The 24,601-nt window shown below is 40.0% G+C and overlaps 2 protein-coding genes across 6 annotated transcripts; both read left to right on the top strand.

Annotated features, from left to right (window-relative positions):
* The first annotated feature begins 1,393 nt into the window (after positions 1–1,393).
* nepro (nucleolus and neural progenitor protein) lies at positions 1,394–8,400 on the top strand. Of its 5 annotated transcripts, XM_040149479.1 has the most exons (12): positions 1,394–1,420; positions 2,085–2,175; positions 2,384–2,538; positions 2,737–2,825; positions 3,129–3,257; positions 3,448–3,525; positions 3,730–4,034; positions 4,536–4,594; positions 4,713–4,927; positions 5,050–5,109; positions 7,129–7,224; positions 7,623–8,153. In XM_040149479.1, exons 2-11 carry the CDS (start codon positions 2,091–2,093, stop codon positions 7,181–7,183), a joined length of 1,230 nt encoding a protein of 409 aa, XP_040005413.1. In that variant the 5' UTR covers positions 1,394–1,420; positions 2,085–2,090; the 3' UTR covers positions 7,184–7,224; positions 7,623–8,153. The 5 variants fall into 5 exon arrangements, with proteins under 5 accessions (XP_040005413.1, XP_040005412.1, XP_040005411.1 ...); XM_040149478.1 differs by lacking the exon at positions 7,623–8,153 and having other exon boundaries at positions 7,129–7,610; XM_040149477.1 differs by lacking the exon at positions 7,129–7,224 and having other exon boundaries at positions 1,395–1,420; positions 7,623–8,152.
* A 1,195-nt stretch (positions 8,401–9,595) lies between these two features.
* On the top strand, positions 9,596–24,295 carry ralba (v-ral simian leukemia viral oncogene homolog Ba (ras related)). The gene is made up of 5 exons (XM_040148936.1): positions 9,596–9,731; positions 20,534–20,737; positions 21,505–21,713; positions 22,231–22,408; positions 22,557–24,295. Exons 2-5 carry the CDS (start codon positions 20,624–20,626, stop codon positions 22,677–22,679), a joined length of 624 nt encoding a protein of 207 aa, XP_040004870.1. The 5' UTR covers positions 9,596–9,731; positions 20,534–20,623; the 3' UTR covers positions 22,680–24,295.
* The last annotated feature ends 306 nt before the right edge of the window (positions 24,296–24,601 follow it).

The raw sequence follows: 24,601 nt of genomic DNA, 5'->3' as shown, positions 1-24,601 counted from the left end.
TTTGACTTGAATTTTATCTAGCTGATATCTGTTCGAATAGGCTTAATAAATAGCCAGTTTTTGGTACTCCTGTAATGATCATTTACAAGTTGAATACTAATTATCCAATTGTTGTAACATGTTTTGGCTGTCAAGTATTATATGAAAGTTTAAAGTCCTGGTCCAAAGACTGTGACACTGGTTTAGCCCGAGTTGAACTTAAGAGAAACTATGCAAGTATATGATGACATTTAAAATCAGAGCAAATGCTGAAAGCACTATTCTTGTGAGCACAGCCGTAAAATAAAATAATGTAGTAAAAAAGGCAGGTTACATTTAGAGTTCTTCAGAAAGCCTGAACAGACAATACACTGCAAAACAGCAACAACAACAACAACAACAACAACAACAACAATAATCTCAATTAAAAACAGTTTTTCTTAATCATGAGATGCCCGTCAACAGCAAAGAGATTTAGGAGGAGAGGAAAGGAGAGGAGAGGAGATCGCCTCGCTGCGCGCTTTTACGCACGGCTCCTTGCCCCTTTTTTGGGATCTGGATTCCAGTTGTAGCCCACAGAGCCATGCCCAAAGCCTAAATTGGACCGAAACGGAAGAAACAGGAAAATGGGACAAGGGGGGAAGCAAGAACGTGTGTGTTTATATGGACAAAGCCATCAGTGGTTTGCTATAAGTTGAATAAATTTCATATGCACTGCACATGCATCATTACGCACAGTGAACCACCTGATAAATCCTTGAGCAGCCAAGAACAGAGCTTCTCTTCTCCCCCAAAAAGGATTCAACGAAAAGTTCCATACTAACGAGCTAAAAGCATTTCGGTGTTATCAAAATACCAACATGTCACCTACAGACGCTGTGATGACCGGACACAACAATTCAGGCTGAGGGAAGGTCCGAAAAAACAGACATCCTCCATTTTATCTCCTGCTTGACAGCAATGATATTTTGGGCCATTCGCCTTGGTGTGTTTGCACCTGTACGCCCTGATGTGCTGACGTTTGGAGCGTCTCCATGGTGCACAAGATAAACATATTTTGTGAATTGTATGAAATTTGGCCCAGTCGCCATATTTTCCCGATAATTGATTTTTAAAAAAAAACAGGCATTAATACATTTGTTTACAAATTAATTTACAGGCAGTGACTCCAATTCGGCGCCTTTGTCGCAAGATTTGTCGACTTTTCCACACCCCTCTTAGCGACCTGTCTCCGAAACAGCACCCAGCGACAAATCCGGCCCCTCTTCTGGACAAACCTCCGCTACTTTCTGTAGGAGATCGTCGCCAGGGTTGTCCCGTGAGCGCGGGGACAACAACGGGCTCTCCCCGCGCAGGCTAAACCTCTCCCGGGTCTCGTTGGATCGACCGCAGGGCAGCGGACATGAGCTTCTAACTTTCTCTCTCACTCGTCATTCTACGGGTTAATATAGCCGAATTGAAAGCACAGCCTTTGTCTTTAACTTATGTGTTTGGTGATTTTTGTCAGATGACGTCTCGGTTATAAAATCGGGATTTTAGCAGAGCAGAGCAGCAGCTCGGAAATGGCTTGGTGTTGACTGCTGGTTAACGTGAATTCTTAATGGGCCGCGTTTCAGTCGCTATTTCATACTTGTTCCGATGTCTCACAGCAGAAGCAGAAAAACATGTAAATGAGAACAGCTTTATTGTTAATTCGGCTGGTTTAAAATACTGTATATGTGAGCACAGAGAGTAGGAGAGAAGCAAACAAGATAAACGGAAGTCCAGCCATATACTATGTCTTGACCCAGTCTTGTTTAATTTCATTTATATATGTGGAAGATGAGATTTATTTTTTTGAATATTTACTTTGTAGATTCCCTTATTTTTTCTCAGGTTTATTGAGAGAATTGGCATAATATAAGTAATGGTAACTACTCTCTGTTCCTAGCCAGGCTTCACCCTGCGGTTAGCGATAACCCCGTGGTTAGCTGTTTACTCACTGCTGTGAGACAGGCAAGTTAACGGCTCTCTGCGCTGTGCCTTTAAGACGAACTCTGACGTGTCTCTATAATCGAATACAATTGGCTAGCTTACTTCCGGATGCGTTTTTTTTTTTTTGGTAGAGAAGCATGGCAGGAGAACTGTGGAACAGGGTAAACATTCCCTTCCCTGGTGCTGCTTCCAGTGTCCGTATACATTTCAGCTCAACAACAGGTACGATGCAATGGTCTGATGATAACAGGCTAAATATCTTACTTTGCTTCGTGATATCGCTTGCAGTCCACGTGGTGTGGTGTGGTGTGGTGTGGTGTGGTGTGTTGTGGAGTGGAGAGGGCACGACACTTTCCTATCCACATATCCACCTTCATAGGGATGTGAAGTGGTGAAATGTTGATGTGTGCGTGTTGTTTCTGTTTGGCAGATGCAAACATTAAAACCGTGTTGGTGGAAAACGAGAAGGTCCTTAAGCTAATCCGCAGTGAAATTCTTCAAACGGAGATACGACTTCTCTACGAGCTGCTGTACGTCCTGAATAACAGCTTCAGAGGAAACAAGACGTTCAAGGGCTTAAAACAGGTGAGAGCCTCCACATCTGGCTGCTACAGTATGTGTGATCTGCTTTAGTCCTGGTGATGGGAGACACGCCAGTCTTTTAGGATTCACTGTGCAGTAAACAATATTAGGGTAGTAGCAGAGGAGCAGACCTACCCAACTAACTAACTGTGTCCATGTCCTCTGAGATGTGTGTTACATATTTTGTCTCATTTCTCACAGGTTGAACAATGTATAAACAGGCTGAAGAGCATGAAACTGGATGTGGCTCTTGAGGAGCTGTCCAATCTCTGTCCCAAGAGGATTCAAAGGTAGGTGGTATTGGTTCAGTGTGTTGTGGTGTTTTTACCATTTTGATATTAACATGCAGACCAGTCCTCCATCAACATCAAAGCTGGGGTTTGCTGCTGTGCTTCAAATAGTTGCTGCAGATCAATTAAAATACAACTGTGTGTGTATTGAATCCAGACGAACTCACAATAATGTTTACAACAATGTTTAAATTCACAAGTGAACAATGTACTATATCTTTGGAAGTTAGCTAAGTAGCTAATGCAGTGGGGGGAAAAACTTGCAGTAATTATGGGGTGTTTGTGCATGTGTGTGTTCTTTAGAGGACTGAGCATCAAGGCTGGTGAGTGTGATGTTCCCAGTCAACCCATGCTGGAGTGGCTCTGTCTCAAAGTGCTGGGAGCTGCCCAGCTGATGAGCTGCACATTGAATCGTTGCAGCAGAGCTTTCATGTATCCTTTCCAGACGTGGCACTGTCATGAATCATCTGGATAATTATCCCTGGTGAGTCTTGTCACAGAAACCTCTGAAGACCTAATATAGTGCTAGAAGATGTAGATGTCTTTATTTGAATGAAGCTTAACACTTTTGGCCCTCTTTATGTCACCACAAGGGTTTGCCCTTAACAGATACTTCTTTCAGACTCTCAAAGAAGCAGATGAAATGGGAGGAGTTTGTTATCTTGAATATGGTGATAACCAGCATGATCAGCCGTCTATGGTGAGTGTTTATCCTCGATGTCACATCTGCAAGATACTGGCAGTTGCAGAATTAGAACCTGGGCTCAGCACAGAAACTTTGCATGTTCGAGGCTGTAAATTTGCAGTAAGATTTAGAAAAAAATGCATTTGAAATAATACGACTCGTGTTTGTTTATAAAACAACCTCCGTGATCTAAATCCACTCGTCTTTGTGCACCATCAGGGTTATTTTCCGTGGTATCCTGGTCAGCCTGTCCACTCTGTACCAGCAGCTCCTGAAGTTTCTCAGAGAAGTAGCGCACGCCCATCCCATGCCTTTCCTCACAGACTTCTCCCTGCCAGCAGACATGGCTCAGTTCCTGGGTCCCTCTGATGCATTGTTGCTGATCAAACAACCAAAGCAGGATTCCCACGCCAAAATCCACAAGGAAAAGCAGCAGCAGAAGAAAAAGAAATCTTCCATTAAAGTCAAGAACCAGGGATGGACACGGAAGGTTAAAGAAGACCTGGGTGTTGCTGTTGAAAGAGGTGGCGCTTTATTCATTGCTGTGTATATTGAATGAAGCATTTAAAACAGGGTAGTAAGATGACACTGCTTTAAAGGACATGTGCCTTTTCGTCTGATAATTCATTCCAGTTTTAGTAACATACTGTAGACGAATCATTTTACAGTGTAATTCAGTGACTCTAAATGGATTTTTTTTTTTTCCCCCCCTCCTCTCTTTCTGGGCACACCTATTGACCTCTGCCATTTTGTACATCCAGTCGACATTGGTCACTACAGTACACAGAAAAAGTAGCATAACATGTATAGTGCTAGCACATATATATGCTAATTTTACATAACCTTCCTCTGAGTCTTTCATTAATCTACTGACATGAAAATATTTTTTACATTAACATAAGAAACAAATGTCCTACTTGTGTAAAATATTCTTTTAATCTTACAGGTTGGAATAGAGCTGTAATTGTTCAATGTTAGTTATATTGCTGTTTTTTTTTTTTAATTTAATTTTTTTTATTTTCCAGGTATAGTTCATGACACTGACATGAAGCCTTTTCTCGAGGTTTTCAGGAACTTTAAAGAGGTATGTGAGCAAACCAGATGAAGTGTTTCTTTATTTCTTCTTCTATTACTAACAGATTATTCAAATGCCAAGTGCTGTCACCTAATTGTCCTATCTAATGATTCCATTGGCACCCAAGGGCAAGTCCTTACCACAGAGAACTCACAAGGCTGACAAGAAACAAAAATTCAAGAAACAAGTGAGAGAAGCTACTACTTTCACAGACATGGCAGCTCATCTAGAAGAAATGATTCTATGGTGCAAATCCCAGAGGATGGAAAAGGAAAAACGCCTTTTAACCTTCCTGCGTTTGAAGTGCCATAAGATGAAAAACCTAGAGGCTGCCGGTTACAGGTAAGAGCAACACCACAGAATATAAAGTTGTTGAGGTCAAACGACTTGGTTTATCATTCTGCGACTAAGTTGCAATAATAATATGTTCATTCATTATTCATTTAATTTGTCCTCGTCCTCAGTGTCCAGAGGAAGCTGCAGAGCTTCAGACAAGAAGCCATCTGGGCCTCATCTCCTCAAGGGTCAGTGCCCAGAACCTGCCGTTCCTCTTTTGCAGCGAGAAGAAACCCTCGCCTGAGAATGCGTTTTCAGTCCCTCAGGAGTCGATTTAAGTCTTTAGCAGCCAAAAATGGTGTAAAAAGGAAACGCCTGAAGAGAAGAAAGCGGAGGAGTGAGTTATCCGTGTCTGGACTGTCAGAAGGCGGTCAAATAAGCGGGACTACATACGAGGCGACACCTCAGACCACCGCTTGTGACAGCCACGATGACATAGATGATATTTTTGCCTCCATAGGTTTGTGACAGTTTGGAATCAGCACATACAAGGAAAGAAATAACTGTGTGCAGCTGAGTGTAAATACAGTATGACACATTCCTCTGTTTTGAAAAGAATAATCGATGGAATTGTATGTGTTAGGAGAACTAATGATTGGTTTCCAGATGAGTCTGGTGCAACTCTGACCACACACAGCATCACAACAGGGATATAAACTGACTTAAAGACCTTATTCACTATTTAACAGTGGGGTTTAACAGTTAGGATTGTCTTGACACCAGAATAGGGAATTTGGTACAATTTGTGTGTTAAAACTTTTAAGCCATATTATTGATCCTGTCGTGTGTATTGGATGTTGCCAGGGATCAGTGGAACGTGTTAGGCTATTCAGTTTTGAATAACCTGGTATTTAAGCATTTTAAAAGGAGAAACTTGAGAGAAAACGCCTTCTGTTGGTGATGGCCATTTAGGCTGAGGACAGTAAAAATGCTTTTGTCATAGGTGACCTCTAGTCAAGTCCAGAAAAGTTATGTATGACGTTTCAATAAAAAAAAGCACATCTTCCCAGACACTGTAAGTCCCTGTTCACCATAATACAATATGTCTACATTTGAAATGTATTTACACTGACCAGAACAGTAATTTAAATAATTTAAGAATGTTTCAAATGAAGGAGGATTGGCTAAATGATAAAGGTTTAAGTTTAAGATGAAGTTTGTACTACTCCTTTAGGCTGAAGCTGTATGTTAAAGGTACCGCAAACTAAATGAGGCTTTAGCCACTTTCATACATTCACTCTTCTGCTGGCTACAGCACACACAAGGTGAAATGCGTTTATTAGAGCTGTTAAATGTTCTGCCCTTTTAAGACAGCACCACAGCATACCATTTCTTATGCACAGGGAAATAAAATCCATTTAAAGAACCATAAAATACTGCAAATGAGCCAAGTTAAATTTGTAGAGGAGATAGATAACTCCAGATTCCATGTCTGAGAGGAGCTTTTGCGATGACGTGAAACCAGTTGAGGAAATTGAGTATTTTCTCAAGGCTCTACTGGTATTTCTGTCTCCACCTAGTGGAGACGATAATTAATGCTCTGATTATTTCCAGACTGTTAATTGTTCTCTTAGAACATGGATTGACCCCCTCAACCTTGCAGAGGTGTCGGTCTTCTCCTCTAGAATTGAATTTGTGCCTATAGAGAGTGTGAGTGCTGATGTGAACAGTGTACACAGTGGCAGTGTGTTAGGAGGCAGTGTGGCCTCAGCTCAAGGCCTTTGAAGTCTGAGAGCTGTGCAGGCAAAAGTTCCACCACATCGAAATCATGCAGGTTTCTGGCACTCTATAGTGACCGTGACTGCTCAGGAGTGGAAGCTGTGCACCAGATTGGAAGCTAAAGGTTTTTTTTTTTTTTTTTTTTCTTTTCGCAGCGTGCATTTTTTGCTGGCCACCATCATATCATCCTCGGCAAGGGCGATACAGTCCTCCTGTTTGCACAGACATAACAGTGCAGTTTTTTTTTCCTACCCCTCACTGAGCCTGGCTGACTTGAGTTATGGTCTCATATCAGCTCCCCAGCTTTATTTGTGCATATGAGTCTGCGGATACCTGATTGCTGTGCTTTTTGAGTTTCATCTAAACCAGTTAGTCAAGGTCAACTTTTTCACTCCCCCACAGTGAGGGAAAGGAGCAGAGCTAAAGCATTGAGGGTCTGTATTCTGCATGCCCGGGCAAATGGAAAATCAGACCAGTTTTTTTCTCAGCTGGAAGTTGGAGTGCCTGTGCCAAACACTATCAGTATCCAGATATTTACACTAGATGGGACCTACAATGGGATGGATACAGAGGAGGATACAAATGTAAGCAAACCTTTCTGACACTTGTGTCAACTTGTCTCCTTTAAGGACCAGAAGGGAAACAAAAAGTGAAGAAAACCAATGCCTCTGTTATCTTGCAAATCTTTCCCTTAGTAGAAATGAAAGCAGCAGTGTATAGATTAATCTACAACAGGATCTGGGGCTTGTTGAAAATATACTCAGTAAATTAAATACTGAAGATGAAAGACAGGATTTAATGCACAAAGAATGACTTTCAGGATGCTACTTTTTAACAAAGAAATACACGAGTGAGTGTATAAACTCAGACTATAATTCATTGCCAGCAACCAGTAATAAGATGCAAAATGTTTAAATGTGGCTGTCAGAAACTACATCAAACTTGCAGACTAAGAATATTCAGCTGTGCTATACTCTTTCAGAGCCTGCATCATCATCTGGCTGGGGCAGCAAGTCATCAGCACCATCTGCTGCCTCAACTAAGGGTAGTGACACCGTAGACTCTGAGACACCCTGTCTGTCGACTTCTGTCAGCCAAGAGACATTTAATAGGATATAAATGTAAACAGATGGTGCCACACAGTTCAGTAATGGAATTGTACAGTTATTTCTTGGAATGGATGGTCTCCAATAGCTTAATGATTGAAAGGATGAAATTGTACTAGGATCCATGAATAAAGTGGGAAAACAATGCAATATTTTTTTCTGTCTGTCGCGAGGGGGAGACCCTAATCCCGGTAAATTGCAATTAGTTCAATATAAGGATTATATATAGAAACAGGTAAGGTAATACCCTTTCTACATATGTATAACAACCTTGTAGCTTACATTCTGGCTGTGAACCGAGTTGAAATTTCCTCATGAAATGAAGTCCACCATAGGTTCTGCTCCTTCATGTATAGATGTAAGGAGTTTTTTGTATTCACCCTGGGAGCAAATGTAACATTAAATCTTTAACTACATGTCTAATCAAAAATGTGTTTTATGTTCATTTTATGGCCAGGTCCAGGACCACTAAGAGAAAAACCTCTAGAGCATAAAAAAAAACTGAGCACAAATTGCCCTCCATTGGTGCCATACCCGAGAGGGCTGAGACCTGAAACATACTGTATATATGTGAACCACTCCCCTGCTGCATTAAGAGGGAAAGAAGATAAAGTGAAGAAAGGCATGCTGGATATACAGACCTTTATATTCTTTTTTTAATGTTTGAGACCAATGGTCTTACATAACTGTTAATAAAATCTGTTGGGAGAGCACAGTGACAAGTTTTTACTCAACTCTAAATATGACCTAAAAAAGCCCCCAGTTGTACAATTATCATCCATCCATTTATTTTCTACACTCACTTATTCTCATTCAGGGTTACAGAGTGTAGTATTACAGCATTGCAATAAAAAATTGCATTGCCTGTACTGTTATAAGACATAAGACTACATGAGCTTTACTATGCTCCATTTTAATATCCATTTTCATAGGACTTTATCTAGTCTAAAGTATTATAACAGTGTCCCTGTCTTCTTGTTGATCTCATCTCTACAGAATGATTTTAAGGCAAAATAAAATCAGCTAAACATAAGTTTCAGTCAAAATAATATCTGTGCTGTTGATAGAAATTGATGCAAACAATGTTTCCCAGTCTACTCAGATAATGTTGGATAACATGCTGTTGTCTTCTGTCATCTTTTGCTGTTATGTCTGAGCAACAACTACACAAGCATTTCTTAAATCTTTACTGGCAACGAGTTGCAAAGGGCAGCCGGACCCAGATGTTAGCATCTTGGAGAATTTGGTTGGGCCAAAGACTGCACACAGTTTTCTGGGAAGTTTTGAAATTGAAGTCAGGTTTAATAGTATTAATGTTCAGCCAAAGATGATGGTTTATTGGTTTAGCTTTAATTTTATTGTTAAAAGGCTATATCAGTGTTACATTAATCCAGGTAAATACAGATTACTTGTCTTTACATCACATTACAACATCCCCACTGGCACTGGGAACTTGTGATGAACTTTTTTCACAATTTGCTGACATTTTAAAAACCAAATTATTAAGTGATCAAGACATCAAAAGGTAGATTAATTGCTAGTAAAAAAAAATGATCTATTTGCTGCATCACTTTTGTAATCCAGCACAGTAAACAGCAAGTCTTCATTAATTTCTGTCAAAGTTACACTGGACAATGACTGCCCGGAAACGTAATTCAAAAAAAATCAGAAACTGTATGAAAATGGTCAGCAGAAATGCTAGGAGTGCTTTTCTTTTTAGCAAGATTAAGTTGCGTCGTTGACAGATCGAGTCAAGTTGGGAAACAGTTGGAGGTCCCCGTATGCTAGAAAATAAAAAATGACGACAGACTGAATGAAGGACGATAATGTCGTCACATCCTGTCATCTGTAGTTTTTGACATCCGGAAGGTGGGGCTTTTGTTGCGGGAGCGGTTTGCTTTTGGAGAGCCAATGCCTCGACATGCTCTATTAATGCAGTCATCAAGATAGCATCAACCGAGGGCAGAAATACGAATCCTACTTTGGTAAGGCTTCAGAAATGTCTTAATGGAGTGGAATGAGTGACTGTTTGTTAATAAGGCCTTTAGAGAGTATAAAAAAAAGAAAAAAAAACACACCTGTTTTAAGGAAGGACGAGCGACCGGTGGAGCCAGAGGGGTGACCGTTTAAGATAAAACGGGTGCAAATGAACTCTCAATTCGTCTTGGTTTTAACTGACTAGTTTGAATGTCTGCCGGTGTTAGCGGTGTAGTTTAGTTGGCTGCCATTTATGCCCGTGTTAAACGGGTACAACATAACAGCAACAGAAGACGTCATGTCAATGCTAAGTTATCGTTATGTTAGCCACCGGTCACTGTTAAACTAGCCTAACGGATCTGGACTTATGCATTCACGTGTGGCCAGTCTGTCAGTGTAATGGATGATACGAACGGACACGTTTGAGTGTGTCTGTATTCATTTGACTAACGCCGAGCTCCCGCGGTACGTTGTTAAGCGATAGCGGGAGTCATACGACCAAAGTACGTGTTTATGAGCTTACACACCGTCGTTAGCTCACAGCGCCAGTGTAAACTCAAGAGTTGAGTTACCTTAGGATAATGTTACGCTTGATTAGTTGTTCATATAAACCGAAGCAGTGTTTATTTGTTGAGAATGACTCCGACTGGCTTGTCCTGAAAAGTTTTCCTTCTGACATGACACACCCAAGCTGGCTCATGGTTTTCTTCACTTAACGTCGGTGTGATCCTAACTGTCTGTAATGACAGTGTTCAGACTAGCAATAGCCCCCCGCTTTGGGTAACTATTGAATATGTGGCCAATGTGTCAAAGTAGTACAGAAATTTAAACTTGGAGGCAATTTAGTCAACTGTTAGTGAAGACTGTTTACATATATACAGTATACTGTAAGGGTGCTGGATGATAAACATGTTTTTTTGTGTTGGGCAGTGACTGTTGTGTTTACTGATGCTCCATTTGGCAGATGGGTGTATTGTTTCAGTTCTTATCGGCTCAGTGTTTTTTTTTTTTTTTGTTTGTTTGTTTGTTTGGACACATTGAGGTGTCAGTGATAGCGGTGGAAAAGCACTCATATGTTCCATCGCCTTAAAAACACTTAACTCTTTTTTTTTTTGGCATCGGCGGGAAAAGTGACAAATATAATTGATCATTCAGCTTCATGTGTCTCCAGGGTGACAAAAGGCCTACATTAAAACAACGGAAAAAAAATATTTAAACATGCCATTTTATGATCATTTCTCCGTAGTCTTCTGTACTGAATAAATACAGGATTTTGTGGTTCAGAGATGCAGTATGGGTGTGTTCCACTTCAGATTTGTTATTTATTCAGTAAATGCAGTGAAAGAGTAATTGATTACTCAGTCAGTTCTTGCTGGCTTTCATCTGAGGGCTGTACGTTACATCCCTCTGGCAATATTATCCATAACCGAAGCTTGTTTGTTATTGACAGATTTCACAGCACTTAGACATTAGCTTTGACAAATGTGGCACAAGGCAATCACTTGTGGAACAGAAAAAATATATATGTCCCCAATAAAGGGTTGAAAAAAAGTTAAGAAAGACTCATGGTCATTAAATCAGCATATACATGCCTACCATCTAGGCTAAGGCTGGTAATTCCCTTGAAAAGAATCTCGGCCTGTCTGGCCTCTCCCAAAACTCAGGGGAATTAGTTGATAACAAACAATAACTTACTTATTTTATTGTACAGAATTGTACAGGTGATCATCTCTGCTTATCAGAGAGTGTTGATAGGTGAAACTGGAAATGCTTCTTAAAGAAAATCAAATATATAGTTAAGATGCAGTTTATTAAAATGATAACATAGAGTTGTTATGTGTTTCTGGATTAGTTCTTTATTATTCTCTCATTGTCATGCATTAAGAGGTTTGTAAAGATTAAATATTGAAACCACTGATCTGCTAGGCCCTCTTGAAGACCTGCTGTGTGAGATTAAACATGCTTGAGTCAATCATAGTGTGTCTTGTAGTGGAATTGGAGGTAAACATTGAATCTCAGACTAGACCCTCAATAGCCAATGAGAACCGTGCTCTGCTACTGCATCTGACACCTACTGCAACTTGTTTGATTTATAACATTATTCACCGGGGGCTACACATGACAGCTGCCAATCACACATAGCAAACAGTCATTGGCAGGTGTCATGCATGAGACCACAGTGTTTCTCACAGTAAGATTGCTCAGCCAAACGTACAAACCATGCTCAAAATCCAAGTTCATACACTGTAAAGTAGAAAAAGTTGAAAAAATATCAGTGCAACGTCAGTAACATTTTGAGTTAAGTGATTTAACTTAATTTCCTAAATTTAGGCTTTGAGATTATACAATTTAGCATTTTCACCTCTATTAACTTATTCAAAGTCAGAGTAATATATTATGTTACATTGTAACAACCATTACTATTATCATAACTTTACTACTATTAATTTACTCTCTGTCAAAATAACTCAAATCTGTTTTCTGTACTAACTTGAAATTCTTGGCTTTATCCCTCATGATAGCTGCTGCTGTAGTGCCAGCAGTCACAACCAGCCAAGGAACCATATTTCTCTCTGAGACACCTATGATTCATGTGCTGAAGTACATACAGATCTGCACTGTGGTTTACATTATTTTATCTTTGATCAGAGAGAGGATGTAATGGCCTCCATCATGTAGCTTTTTTCATGTGGGACAAAAGAAGGAAATCTGGGGCTTTTTAACCTTAATACAGTGCATGCTGGGAAGCATATGTGAATAAGATGACAATGTTTCTAAATAATGTAAATTAAGTTAACGACCCATTGGACATTTTATCGACTGAACAACTGCTTTTAAGCTCTAAAAGTGATAATTAACCAATGTAAACTTAAAACATATTTAATTACATTGAGTTAATAAAAGAAAAGTTGATTTAATTTAACTTATTGGGAGATTTTCAGTGCAAAGGATAAAGTAAACGGAAAGAAAACCGGTTTTATTGCATTCAGACTAAAGAACACAAGTTAACAGAACTTTTTCACTTTGTAATGAATCACAGATTAAGATTAGAAATTCTCAGGGGTCTCTTTTTGCTGAAACCAAGAGAAAAGTATACATCGAACTAGTGGATGGTCAAATACCTTAGAGGATATTGTCAGTTTGAGTGAAGTGTGTTTTGCCAGTACTTTCCCATCACCTCATAACCTCTTAACCAACTGAAAAAGACAAGATTAGTGAAAATAGCTGTTGTGTGTGAGGTCTCCCACATTTCAGGGTCTGAAAAAATCATTTTGTGTATCCCCAGTTTAAGATTGTTGGATGGTTAAACCTGTGAGTCAAGTTTAAGTCAGTCATATCAGCATTAACACGTGTGGAATGACATGCAGTCAGTCTCTTTTAAACAACTTGTGAACTAATGCTGATTCCAGCATAATCACAAAATTTTCAGGGAAATAAATGTAGGAATTGTTTGGCAGTCTTGTAGGGCCCCAGGGTTTTAAAAGCTGATGCGTTTGGTTTTGTTTTGGAGCGTTTGATGGGTGGTATTTTTTTAACACTACATCACCCGGGTATTTAATTTTTTCCCTACTATACCATATAAGTATTTCCCTTACAGACTGCTGTTTCCAAAGAAAAAAAAAAAAGCCTCAAACAACATTTTGACCATCACAGGAAGTAAAAACTCTTCAGTGAAATCCAGACTAATACAATAGGTCAGTGCCTTGATTGGCATTGACCAGTCTTGGCCGCATTGTAGCTGCTTCATGCAAAAAACAACACAGCTGGATTGTGTCTAATTCTGGCAAAGAACAGATTACTGCATAGTTAGTTATTGCAAACAGTGACATCAGAGGTGGAGAAAGGTCTTGTGAATGAGGCTGAACTGGCCCTGCATTCCTCCTGTTTTTCTGTAAAGACTGTCTGGATGTTTTTCCCCCCTGTGCTCTAACCATGTCTTCGTCTTCACTTGAATGATTTTCCTCACACTAAGCCGTGTTGTTCCTTCCTATTACTGCAATTTACCAGAATATGACAAACATTTTCCACAAGGCTTAATTTCCCCTGTTTTGGAGACAACATAGTTGGCTCACATCAAAGAGCTCCATCTGCTTTTCCGATCAGTTTTCCATTTGCTGATGAGGTTCCCAAATGACATGGGTTCTTGGTGTATAATTGCACTGGAGTTTTAAAACCATCTGTAACCATCTCTTACTTGTAAAGTGAGTGATTATGTGCAGGAGATGCTTATGTAGATAAGTGCATACCAAGCTGCCATCAATTGTCTGCTTTCTGTCAGCAAGCAGGAAGGGGGGTTTATATATTTTGTGTGACTATCAGTTAATTTCTATATGATTCATGCTTGAGGAATTAAAAAATAGTTGTCTCTATGCAGAATGCATAATACAAAGGTAAAATAAAGAGAAAGAAAATAGGAATCTCAAAATCCTATTGGCTTTTGCTCTTTAAAAGTTTGACAAAATCTGCTAAATGCATTATTAATAGGAATTCCCAGCTCCTTTCCAAGATCTGTGAATCAGACAATTACACATTTTTCCACTTACAGGGGGATTAATTACTTTGTGGGTAGAGAGATTTTTGTTCCCCCATGGCAGCCAATTTGACATACTGGCATATACAGTAGATGTGATTGTTATGTCAGTGCATCCTGTTTCCTACAATGAAGAGGAACAAGTTATGCTAATATACATTTGCAGAACTATGATAAGTGTTTTTTTTTTTTCTTTTGATGCATCAGTTCCCCTTAACCCACTGCTGGCATCCCGTATCCAGGGGACTGTTCACCTTAGTTAGGCTCAAATGCCAAATGTTTACTCTAGGTTTGTCTCCTTAAAGTAATGTGACCTATGCATCATGGCCACAAGAGCCACAAATAAATGCCAAATATACCATGACAGCACGAGAACTGCGGTTAGATTTTTCAATTTGAGGCCACTTACTATCAGTGTCTTTTCTCCTACATAATTATAATGTAGATATTATTCATAGGGAAGAAAGAACATGGAGCAAGTTGATGCCATAATCATTTTAACTACAATACATCCATGTGGTGTATGATATGTTTATGTATGCTGCATTGACCATAGTTTGATGGACATTCAGAAGTCCAGCTGTAGGCTAATACCTTTGTAGTAGCTAAGCTAGCAGGGTTAGCCATAACAAAATACTAAGCACGTACAGACCAATGGCTAGCATAGCAACATAGCTGTTTTCAAATTGAAATGCTTCCAGACCTTTTAATGATGATGATGAATGAAAGTTTTGCGGTTGAGGGATTTTTATCACTTGAATTAGTTAATTCCCTTTGAATAATTGTTCTAGTCATACTGTGATTAAATGCCTATTTCAATCACGTTTCAGCTTTGAACAAGTTGATTTCCATTGTGAAATTAATAAGAGCAGTGGTGCCTCGAAGGTAGGAAATCGGTGTTCAGATCTAGAACGGTTGAAAATTGTTGAACAGTAACCTATGCAGTGTTAGGTTAATCAGCATGTCTGTCATTTTTCATTTGGCTTTACCCACAGCATGCTAACATGACTTTACCATGTTAGTATCCAGAGCCTGATGGACTGAGTTTGCCATGTGTTCCATGCAATGTGTGGTACACAATCTGGGTATGTGGGGGATATGTGCAGAGTGGAGAGATTTGAAATCCCTCTCATCACTCGCGCCTCTCCACTCCGCCTCTTTTTTTCCCCTCTTTTTGCACACACCTGCACTCTGAATATCTCTGTACTCTTCCAGACAAGACCATCCTTTCACCAACATGCAGTGAGAGGTTTGTCTCAGCCGATAAATGTATTCTTTTGTGCTCATTTATGTATAAGTTGGTGACAAAGACAAGACTATTCCACAGTTTACTACCCATGCTCTCTTATTATGTCTGCCGTGTTTAAGCTATAGGCTACAGTATGCTCTGTTGTTCCAGGATGGAAATATTGCATTGCAGAATGAGTTTGACTGCCCAGGCTTTTCAAAATGTTAGTGGTACCGTCATGGTTTATAGCTCTACCAATTTTAAACCATGATGGCACCACAGGCCCCTAGCATGGTGTAGGTGGTATCTAACAGAGATTGTTGTCTTTTCTGTCAGGCAAATGAAAAAAAATATAGCAAGTTGGAAATAAGTTGTGGGCAGCTGGGAGTTACTCAGCAGGAATGAATAGATTTGTCTGTGAAAACATACTGAGATCTGAACTCTTCTTTCCATCAACCCTGAAAAATTCCAGTGGAATGTTTAGGTAAGGGGAAAAGATATAAATGTTCGGATAATATCATATCAACTGCAGGGAGGTTAGAAAAGATATCTGTTGTGTGCTTCAGGCTAAACCGAAAAGAGCTTTTGGATCACAGTGTCATTGTGTAATAATGTATGTGTTGTCTATATACAGTACCACAACATAGTGTGATGTTTTTCGTGAGTCATTGTTCGAACACCAAGGGGATCAGCGAAGACTGCACTACATTTGCACCTCGATGATTATTTCCACATAAATAAGAGAGGAAAAAAGGTTTAGAATAGAGATATATTTGAAAAAGCAGCCCACTTAGGGTTGCTGAAGTAGGAAAGATTGTAGCACAGAGAGGATTTAGCTGCCCGGTTTCGTCAAAGGCTCCTCTGTGCATGCTGGCTAAGAGCTGTTAGTATGCACTGTGGGGTGCTTTTTGAAAATTTCTTCCTTGCTGCTGTATACTGTCTTTTTAGGTTTTATCATGTCCTGATCTTCATTGGCAGTGACCATGGTAACTGCTATGTCTTGACTAAATACATCTCTGCTATTCCTCTGCTATTTGCAGTTAAATTATTCACTGTTGGTCGCTGTGTAATAAACAAACCATAGGATCTTGAATCCAGGCTGTTGTGTTTTACAAAAGACCCATTCTTACACATACCTCCTGACTGTCGCGACTCAAGGGAAATATTGTCTTGGCCACACTGACGTGTAATTATGACTAGGTAGATAGGAAGCTGTCCAGAATCCAAGGGCTCAGCTCTCCCTTCACAGTTGCTCAAGTAAAATAAGATTTTCAGGCCTGGAATTCTAGGAAATGGACCGGACAGAGCAAGAGTTTTGATTTTCAGCTGGGGCATGAGTGAGGGAGCTTTGCTTTGCTAGCAGCAGAATTATCAAGGGAGAATCTGTTTAGATATAACATGAGGTAGTGGTGTAAGAGGGAATAGGGAGAGGCAAAATAAGTTGTGTAAGGAGGTTGAATATGACAACATTTATGAGAGGTATTTCACCATAATTTTCCCCCCTCAAATGGCATCACATCCTGTAACTTCTGTTGGCTATTCACATAGCATCACTGCTACACCATGGTGTTTCAGTTTAACCACACCCCCACCTCAGAGTGCTTTGGATGAATCAGTTGACCATTACTGATGATGAGAAAAATAGCCACACTGAGCTAATCTCCTTCTCAGATCCTTGGAATTTGGAGGCTGGCTATTCGGCCAGAAAAGCCCGTTTTCTCCATTAGAAAAGGAGAGGAAATGCCCTCACCCCTGTGACCTCTGGAATGCAGAGAGGGAGAGTCACCAGGTTCTCTGCAACTATGGCTCAGATATCTTGAATTTCCACATGCACCTGAATTCACTTATTCTTCTTCCCTCAGAGTGGAATCTAGGCATTTCTAGGCAACAGTACATGACGCTGAATTTCACCATCACTATGCTAACACTTGGTTTGTTTGTACCAATTAAACTCCAGCTTCTGCACATGTGGAAGAGGGTTCAGTGACAGATCATACCTAAAGAAAGAGAGCTGCACTTCTCTGGACAGGAGGTGATAAAAGAAGGGATACCATCACTAGTCAGGTTTTCCTGTCATTAGAATCAGCCGAAAGATAAAATAATTTGTTCTGGACATCAGCTGATTTTGATCAGTGGCTAATCAATCAAAGCGTACCAAAAAAAGGCCATGGCTGATTAGTGGTCATGTACAATTTTAAGAAAATAGCCTATTTTCAATGCCTGTTAGTATCAACATGGGTTCTTTGGCTCTGTCTGTTTGGTGTAATCTTTTATTAGTATCGATGTGAGTCCTGGCAAATCTTGGCGCATCCCTCCCAAATTGTTAAGATGAGCAGGCAGGGAACACTGACCTGATTCTCCAAAGGGAATCTTAATGAATTCCTTTAGCCCACACTGCACTGGGGTATCATCTATATTTCAGGAGCTTAGCAACCAGAGTGGTCTGTTAGGCTGTACCCCTCCCTCTCCATAATCTGACATCCCCTGAAAAGGACCAGTAACAAAACAGACTGCAGTTCTATATCTGGGTCAGGCCTAAATATTAATTCCTCTTTTGCCAGTGCCCTCCATTTTAACCCTTTAAATATGCCCCCCCCCCCGGAATTCCTTTTGGAAAGTCTGCACTAATCACTTTCTTGTGCTAAGCATTTTTTCTTTGTCCTCAGTTTCTTAACTGTCATTACTTTATTCATAACATTGGAATCTGTGTACATGCACACAGAGAAGTGGGTTACAAGTGAATAATTTAAATAGTGACCCCTATGCATAAGTGCTGAGTCTGGCATAGGTCCTTTCAGAAGGTGTGTCATTGTGTGGATATCCTTCCTATGAGCCCTTTCACTGGCCTGGTTACTGATAACAAAGGCAGGAAGAGCACAGGTCAAACTTCACTTCCTGGTTAGAGAGTGGAACCATGATGCCACATCCTCAGCATCCACAGTTGTCATACTATAGCTTCTGTGCACCAAAGTGAAGGTTAATTTGATGTAAATCACATTTTCTGCTTTTGGACAATGCAAGGAACTGTTGCAGCAAACACTCTCATACACAACTGCAGATTTATGTAGAAATCATTCTATCTATTGTCACACAAGGAGTTTAGAGTGTTTGTGTGAAACAAACACTATGGAAATCTTACAGGGCTTTTAGCTGCTTCCATGGGCTTCGGGGGGGCTGTGACATTTTCTTTACATTCATAGTGAAAACATGAAAATCACCAGAGTTGGAGTATCAGCTTAGTCATGTCTGGTGAACTTCGCTGTATAAACTGAAATGAAATGTTAACTGTTAGGGAGGATCAAATTATGAATAATGATATCAATCAGCTCAGTGCTCCCATTAGTTTGACATCCCAAGGGGAGGGAAGAAATCTTTGTTTCTACAAATAAAGATGAAATGAAAGGGGGAAAGAAGGCAAAGAAAAGGAAGAGGCTGCCTCCCGTGATGTGACTACGAGTATCGAGTCATCTGAAAAAGAGGCTCTCAAGATACCAAGTCAAAGTGTCTGTTGGAACTCTGGCTCTATTGGTTCTCAGCTCAAGATGACATTAGATTCTATCTCATTTGGTTAGGATTCCCCCAATGATATAGAAGTACAGGATTTCATTCTTGTCACATTTTATGTCATTGACTTATAACTATCGACCATTAGAGTAAAGGCAAAATGCCATAGTCTGTCTCTGATGGATTAAGCGATCATTAAAACAGCCATTGACGGCTGTTTTAATGATCATTTTAATGCAGTGTACCATTACAGTTAAACTAGGGATGCTCGGTATTGAAGTTTTCGCCAATATCCAATCATTTTTATGGTAATGTCTGCTGATATAGCTATAAATATTCTTCATTGCTTTGCAATAAGATCATATTTCTATTTTCCACGGGTTGAACTAAACTGTCGTACAGAAACTGTTGGTGTTGGTCTGCAGTTAGTGAAGATGTATGCTAGAGCCTACATGCAGAAACATGCATTCTGTGTGACAGGTTTTGTTTTTTTTTGTTTTTGTTTTTTTTTAAACTACAACAGGTGGACCCCTGAATGGTTTGGTTTTTAAAATGCTAACTACTATGTGATATGGTTGCCTCAAGTGACAGCAGGTTTTTGTAAATATCAAAATGGGGTTATCTGCTTCCTTCAGTCATCATACAAGTGTTTTGAAATGAACAGAACTGTAAGAAATAAATTCAACTTTATATATACAGAGGTGGCTAGTAATTTTCTAAATGCAATAGAAATGGCCTATTATGAAATAATAGGAAATTGTTTGCATGGAATTAGACATGATGATAATCAAACCATAGCTACAACAAGTTTTTGAACATTATCCAATTTGAGAAGATGACCAATGTTTCATGCATCCCTAACTAATTAATCTAATAGATGAGTGGCCCTCTATGGTCAAAGAAGTAAAAACAAAATAGCACTTGTAGTCTTGGTTGCAAAATATCCTTGTCTTCCGATGAACCCTCTGCATATGTGACAGTCTTGATACAATAATTTCCTGTCCGTCCAAAGACGGCAAGTGAAGACATGACACAGGCATTTACATCGTAGTCAGTTTGCACTCTGTTGGAAGCTTTGTCTGACATAGATAGAAGATATTGCGACTCCGGTGAAAGAAATTGACTCTAAGCTTTCACCCTCTGAAGGCAAGGCCATTATAGAGCAGATAGATGACCAGTGACGTCTATCTTCTGTTGAAGGAGTCTAGCACATGATGCCCCATTTTTAATGCATTCCTAAATGCTGTCCTGCAGTGGAGAATGATCGCTTCATTACTGCTGATCAGCTGCAGTGACCTTTTGATGGCGATCTTTATAAAGTTCTAGGCCTCAAGAGCAGGCAATTTGGCACTTCAATGGGAAGGGTGGGGTTTAGGATTCAAGATTTCTTTGAGCAAAGCCTAGTGCCTTGGCGCAGCAACTCACTATCACAGTGAAAGCTGTTAAGTAACAACTGCCATCTGTCCCTGCACTTGTCTACACTCAGCTGTTCTCTATGTATGGAGTTTATTTAATGTAGGCACTGTTTCTACTTTTGTCATTCACAGGTTGTGCAGAAAAGTGTATGTCTGCGTGTGTGCGTGCCTGAGTGCGTGTGTGTGTGAGTGTGTGAGAGAGACACCAAGAAGAATCTAGTGATGGCTACCAGTAAAAGTAAAAACCAGAGCTCTCTGGCACTGCACAAGGTGATAATGGTGGGCAGTGGAGGCGTGGGGAAGTCAGCCCTCACCCTGCAGTTCATGTATGACGAGGTGAGTCAACGCACGCCTATAAACAACTTCATAACTGCTATAGGTTCAAGTTGACCACAGCAGATAGAGAAGCAGGGGTTTTAACAGTAAGCACAAGTCACCTGCACCTCACTGCCTAGCCAGTTCACTTTTTTATTATTTATCCAATGTCCTAATCTAGATATCAATAATTTGATCAATAACTTGCAAGATAAGTGGTCAGTATTTGAATAACTCTGCACTTTCTGTAAAAGCTTCAGACTTAATAACCTCCTTTCAGCAGCTCACCAGCAGAAAGCTTTTAATGTGAAGCAATTGCAAGGAATGCTCGATGCGAAATGGTTGAGAAAACAGTGAGGCTGCTATCTGTTACAGGAAAAGAAGAACATGACTGTAGGAATAAAAATGGCTCTTATATCACAGAAGTCCTACAAAACAACCAAAAGGTTTACAACACAGGGATTGTTGTAAAAAGGACATTTTTCTTTAGGCCATTGCTTGCTTGACCACAGTAATTTACTATGACAACAACACTCAACACAAGTGAGGCCAGAGACAGTCACTGTTTTCTCTGCTACCAAGCAGCTTATCAGCAGCATTTTTCAGTCAGTCGTCCGACGTCCATTGGATGGCTCAGTTACACGCCCATCTTAACCATTGTGGCTGTCTACACCAGCTGCATGCAGTAACTGCTCATACTTCACTGTTGCTTTATGCATGTAAATGCAGCTTGTAGCATCTTTTTAAGCTAAAAAAAATCTAAAAACAATTAATCTTTTCATCCCCAGTTTGTGGAGGACTATGAGCCCACCAAGGCGGACAGCTATAGGAAGAAGGTGGTTCTGGATGGGGAGGAGGTCCAGATTGACATCCTGGACACAGCAGGCCAGGAGGACTACGCTGCTATCAGGGACAACTATTTTCGTAGCGGGGAGGGCTTCCTACTGGTCTTCTCCATCACAGAGCAGGAGTCCTTCACTGCCACTGCTGAGTTCAGGTACTGATGCAAGCATGTAAATTTGAGCACCTATTTGAGCTTCACTCCATGAACTTTGAGCAGAGAATAACTAGTTTTAGACTGCTTTATTGGTGTTAGCCCTCAGTTACTTAGTGTGTCGGTGTGGATCTGTTGTGGCAGGAAGGTTTTGATGGGATTTAGACAAGATTCTGTTCATCCTCAGCATGTACAAAAATACTCAAATGCAAATTTTAGTCAAACAGAACTGTAGAACCATGTACACCTCCAAAATGTTGAGGAACTAGAGGAAACGTGACTTTAACTGTATCAATTCCAAACTAGGTCCTCTCACTAAAGCTCACCCTAAGTCTGGCAATCATCATTTCACATGTTTAGTGTTATAAATGAGGAAATAGTTCAAGCAATTTACAGGAACACAATGGAGCATTTTTTGTTTACAACAGGCCTACCTGAAAACAACAGAAATGAATCACTCAGGTACATAGGGAACAGTAGTAAAAGTACCGAAAATACACAATCTGTTCTGTGCCGGCAGGGAGCAGATCTTGCGGGTGAAGGCGGAAGAGGACAAGATCCCTCTCCTGCTGGTAGGGAACAAGTCGGACCTGGAGGAGCGTCGGCAGATATCTGTGGAAGAGGCCCGAGGGAAAGCTGAAGAGTGGGGCGTCCAGTATGTAGAGACATCAGCCAAAACCAGAGCCAATGTCGACAAGGTGCATCTATACACACAAAATACTTGGTCGCTTAGTATACATGACTACAATACATGACTATTTTCAAATTTCGGATTTTATCAGATTTACATGTTATGACAGTTATGAAGTCCAAGCGCTTAACCAGTTTATCCTTTTCTCTCTCCAGGTATTCTTTGACCTGATGCGTGAAGTACGAGGCAAGAAAATGTCAGAAAACAAAGACAAAAATGGAAAAGGAAAGAACAAGAAGAACAAGAAGAGTTTCAAAGAGAGATGCTGTTTGCTTTGAACCCCTCTTGGACCTTAACATCCCACAACATTACTGTGAAGTTGTGGAACAAAGCAAAGCGTCCTTACCATTGTCATTCAAATGAAATTTAATCTTTTTTAATAGCTGGTTATAGTTTAGTGTCTAGAACAGTCTCAACCACTTTTTTGCCATTTTTAATTGATGAAATCTGAGTAGGTGTTTCATTGGAAGATAACCACTGTTGCGACTGTGACTTGGACTGCAGTGCTTGATGGCTCATAGTAAGCCAATGACCAAACTGCCACTGACACTAACTCTGCTGCTCAAGACAGTCTCCACTGTTTAACTCAGCGATTATACTGCCTTTGACCTTGGTTCAGTGTGTTTTACACCAGAATTGTTGAGTCTTTGAAAAGTCAACCATGCTTTTAATTTCCTTATCTGCTCTTAATCTTAACCTGCATCTTTTTTGTCTTAGTATAGACCCCTTGAGTCTCTGATCATTCATTTAGATCTCTAATGCTGCTGTCTGTCATTTTTGTAATCATTAATGATGACAATGTTCTGTCTGTTGAAGATGTTGGCCTCTTTCATTCATCTGTCCAGACTCACGTGTTTATGACCTCAGAGCATGTTTAGAATGGCTGTTGAAACTGGAAGTTTCAAATGTTTTCATTTTTGAGGCTGTTTTTACAGTTATTTTTATCAGTTCATCCAGTGATTTTTTTTTTGACCACAGGAGAATCAGACACTGCAATCAGAAGATTTCTGGCCAAATGGGGTCATGTTATGCCCTTTCCAGGTCTTACATGATTACCACAAATTAATCATAAAATGCTTTGCAGTTCCTCAGGAGGATTGCTGCAAAGTCAAATCTTCAGTGACTATAAATCACAGAGAAACCCAAACGTTTTGGTAGGTATTTTAATGTGCTAGGTATTTTGAGGCTGTAATGTTGCTACTAGTATTTTGTTTTAAGTAATTGAGCAGTGACTAAGAGGGGAGAGTGGACCCCTTTTTTTTTCTTCATGGTGCTCTGCCATATTCATGCAATCTGGCCTTTTCCACCTTTGTCACGGTGCACATTATTTCCTGTTCTACATGACTGTTGAAGTTTGGAGTCTTTGCTGTTTCTGTGCTGTGAGACAGGTGTTGACAATCCAGGAGGACGTCATGCTTCTGGTCCACAATGCCGTTATAATTAGTAGCTGCTTATCAATCGGAACCATTCTGATGTTCTTTTTTTTTATTCCTGGGTCTTTTGAATAATATGCACTACATTGCCGACCTAAGAAGTGGACTTCATGCTGAGTAGTATCATGCTGGAGATTTTGAAACGATTTGTGCCAACAAAAATGACAAAAATCAAACTATGTATGTGGATGTACAGTATGTGTGTTAGTTACCTGAGTGTATGTGCTTTTACCAGAAAACCCTACTACTTTTCTGTCTGTGTGAGTGAAGCTTTGATGAGGATGCTAACTTCTTAACTATTGTTCAATTAAGTGCTACAGTGAACAAGATGTTTCTACAACTGCCTAAACCATTCTTTGTAACATGTCCTCCTTTTTTCTTTTACTTCCTACAGCTGTGAGTATGCTTCTGTCTCTCTTTAGGGAGATTGTTTGCCGAATAAATGCTTTTTTCTTTGTAAATACTGGACATTATTTACTGTGAAAACCCTCAAAACAAACAAAAACAATGCCAGAGGTTCACACTGAGCAGTCTTTTTGGCCATATATCTTTTATTCAACAGTCCGCCTTCCTTCAATTCTGATTTTATATTACAACCATAGCAACATATGAGTAATGTTTGGTCTAACTGAATGGTTAAAACAGTTTAAATGAAAAGGGAACCGGATCCCGCCAGAAGACTTAGTGCTACATATTGCCATCCACTGGCTGGTGGAGGTAATGGAGCTACTTAATGTATGGACACTGTACAGTTACTTTGGCATTAA

This window comes from Xiphias gladius, chromosome 16 (assembly GCF_016859285.1).
Source record: "Xiphias gladius isolate SHS-SW01 ecotype Sanya breed wild chromosome 16, ASM1685928v1, whole genome shotgun sequence".
NCBI classification, from domain to species: Eukaryota; Metazoa; Chordata; class Actinopteri; order Istiophoriformes; family Xiphiidae; genus Xiphias; species Xiphias gladius.
This window is presented reverse-complemented; position numbering and strand designations above follow the sequence as displayed.

Excerpts from the sequence above, each read along its gene's own strand:
- nepro (XM_040149476.1), top strand. The coding sequence starts at position 2,091 with ATGGCAGGAGAACTGTGGAACAGGGTAAACATTCCCTTCCCTGGTGCT. Across the intron at positions 3,258-3,447 it reads CGTTGCAGCAGAGCTTTCAT|ACTCTCAAAGAAGCAGATGA; the intron begins GTATCCTTTCCA and ends TACTTCTTTCAG. Across the intron at positions 4,035-4,535 it reads GGGTGTTGCTGTTGAAAGAG|GTATAGTTCATGACACTGAC; the intron begins GTGGCGCTTTAT and ends TTTATTTTCCAG.
- ralba (XM_040148936.1), top strand. The coding sequence starts at position 20,624 with ATGGCTACCAGTAAAAGTAAAAACCAGAGCTCTCTGGCACTGCACAAG. Across the intron at positions 21,714-22,230 it reads ACTGCCACTGCTGAGTTCAG|GGAGCAGATCTTGCGGGTGA; the intron begins GTACTGATGCAA and ends CTGTGCCGGCAG. Across the intron at positions 22,409-22,556 it reads CCAGAGCCAATGTCGACAAG|GTATTCTTTGACCTGATGCG; the intron begins GTGCATCTATAC and ends TTCTCTCTCCAG.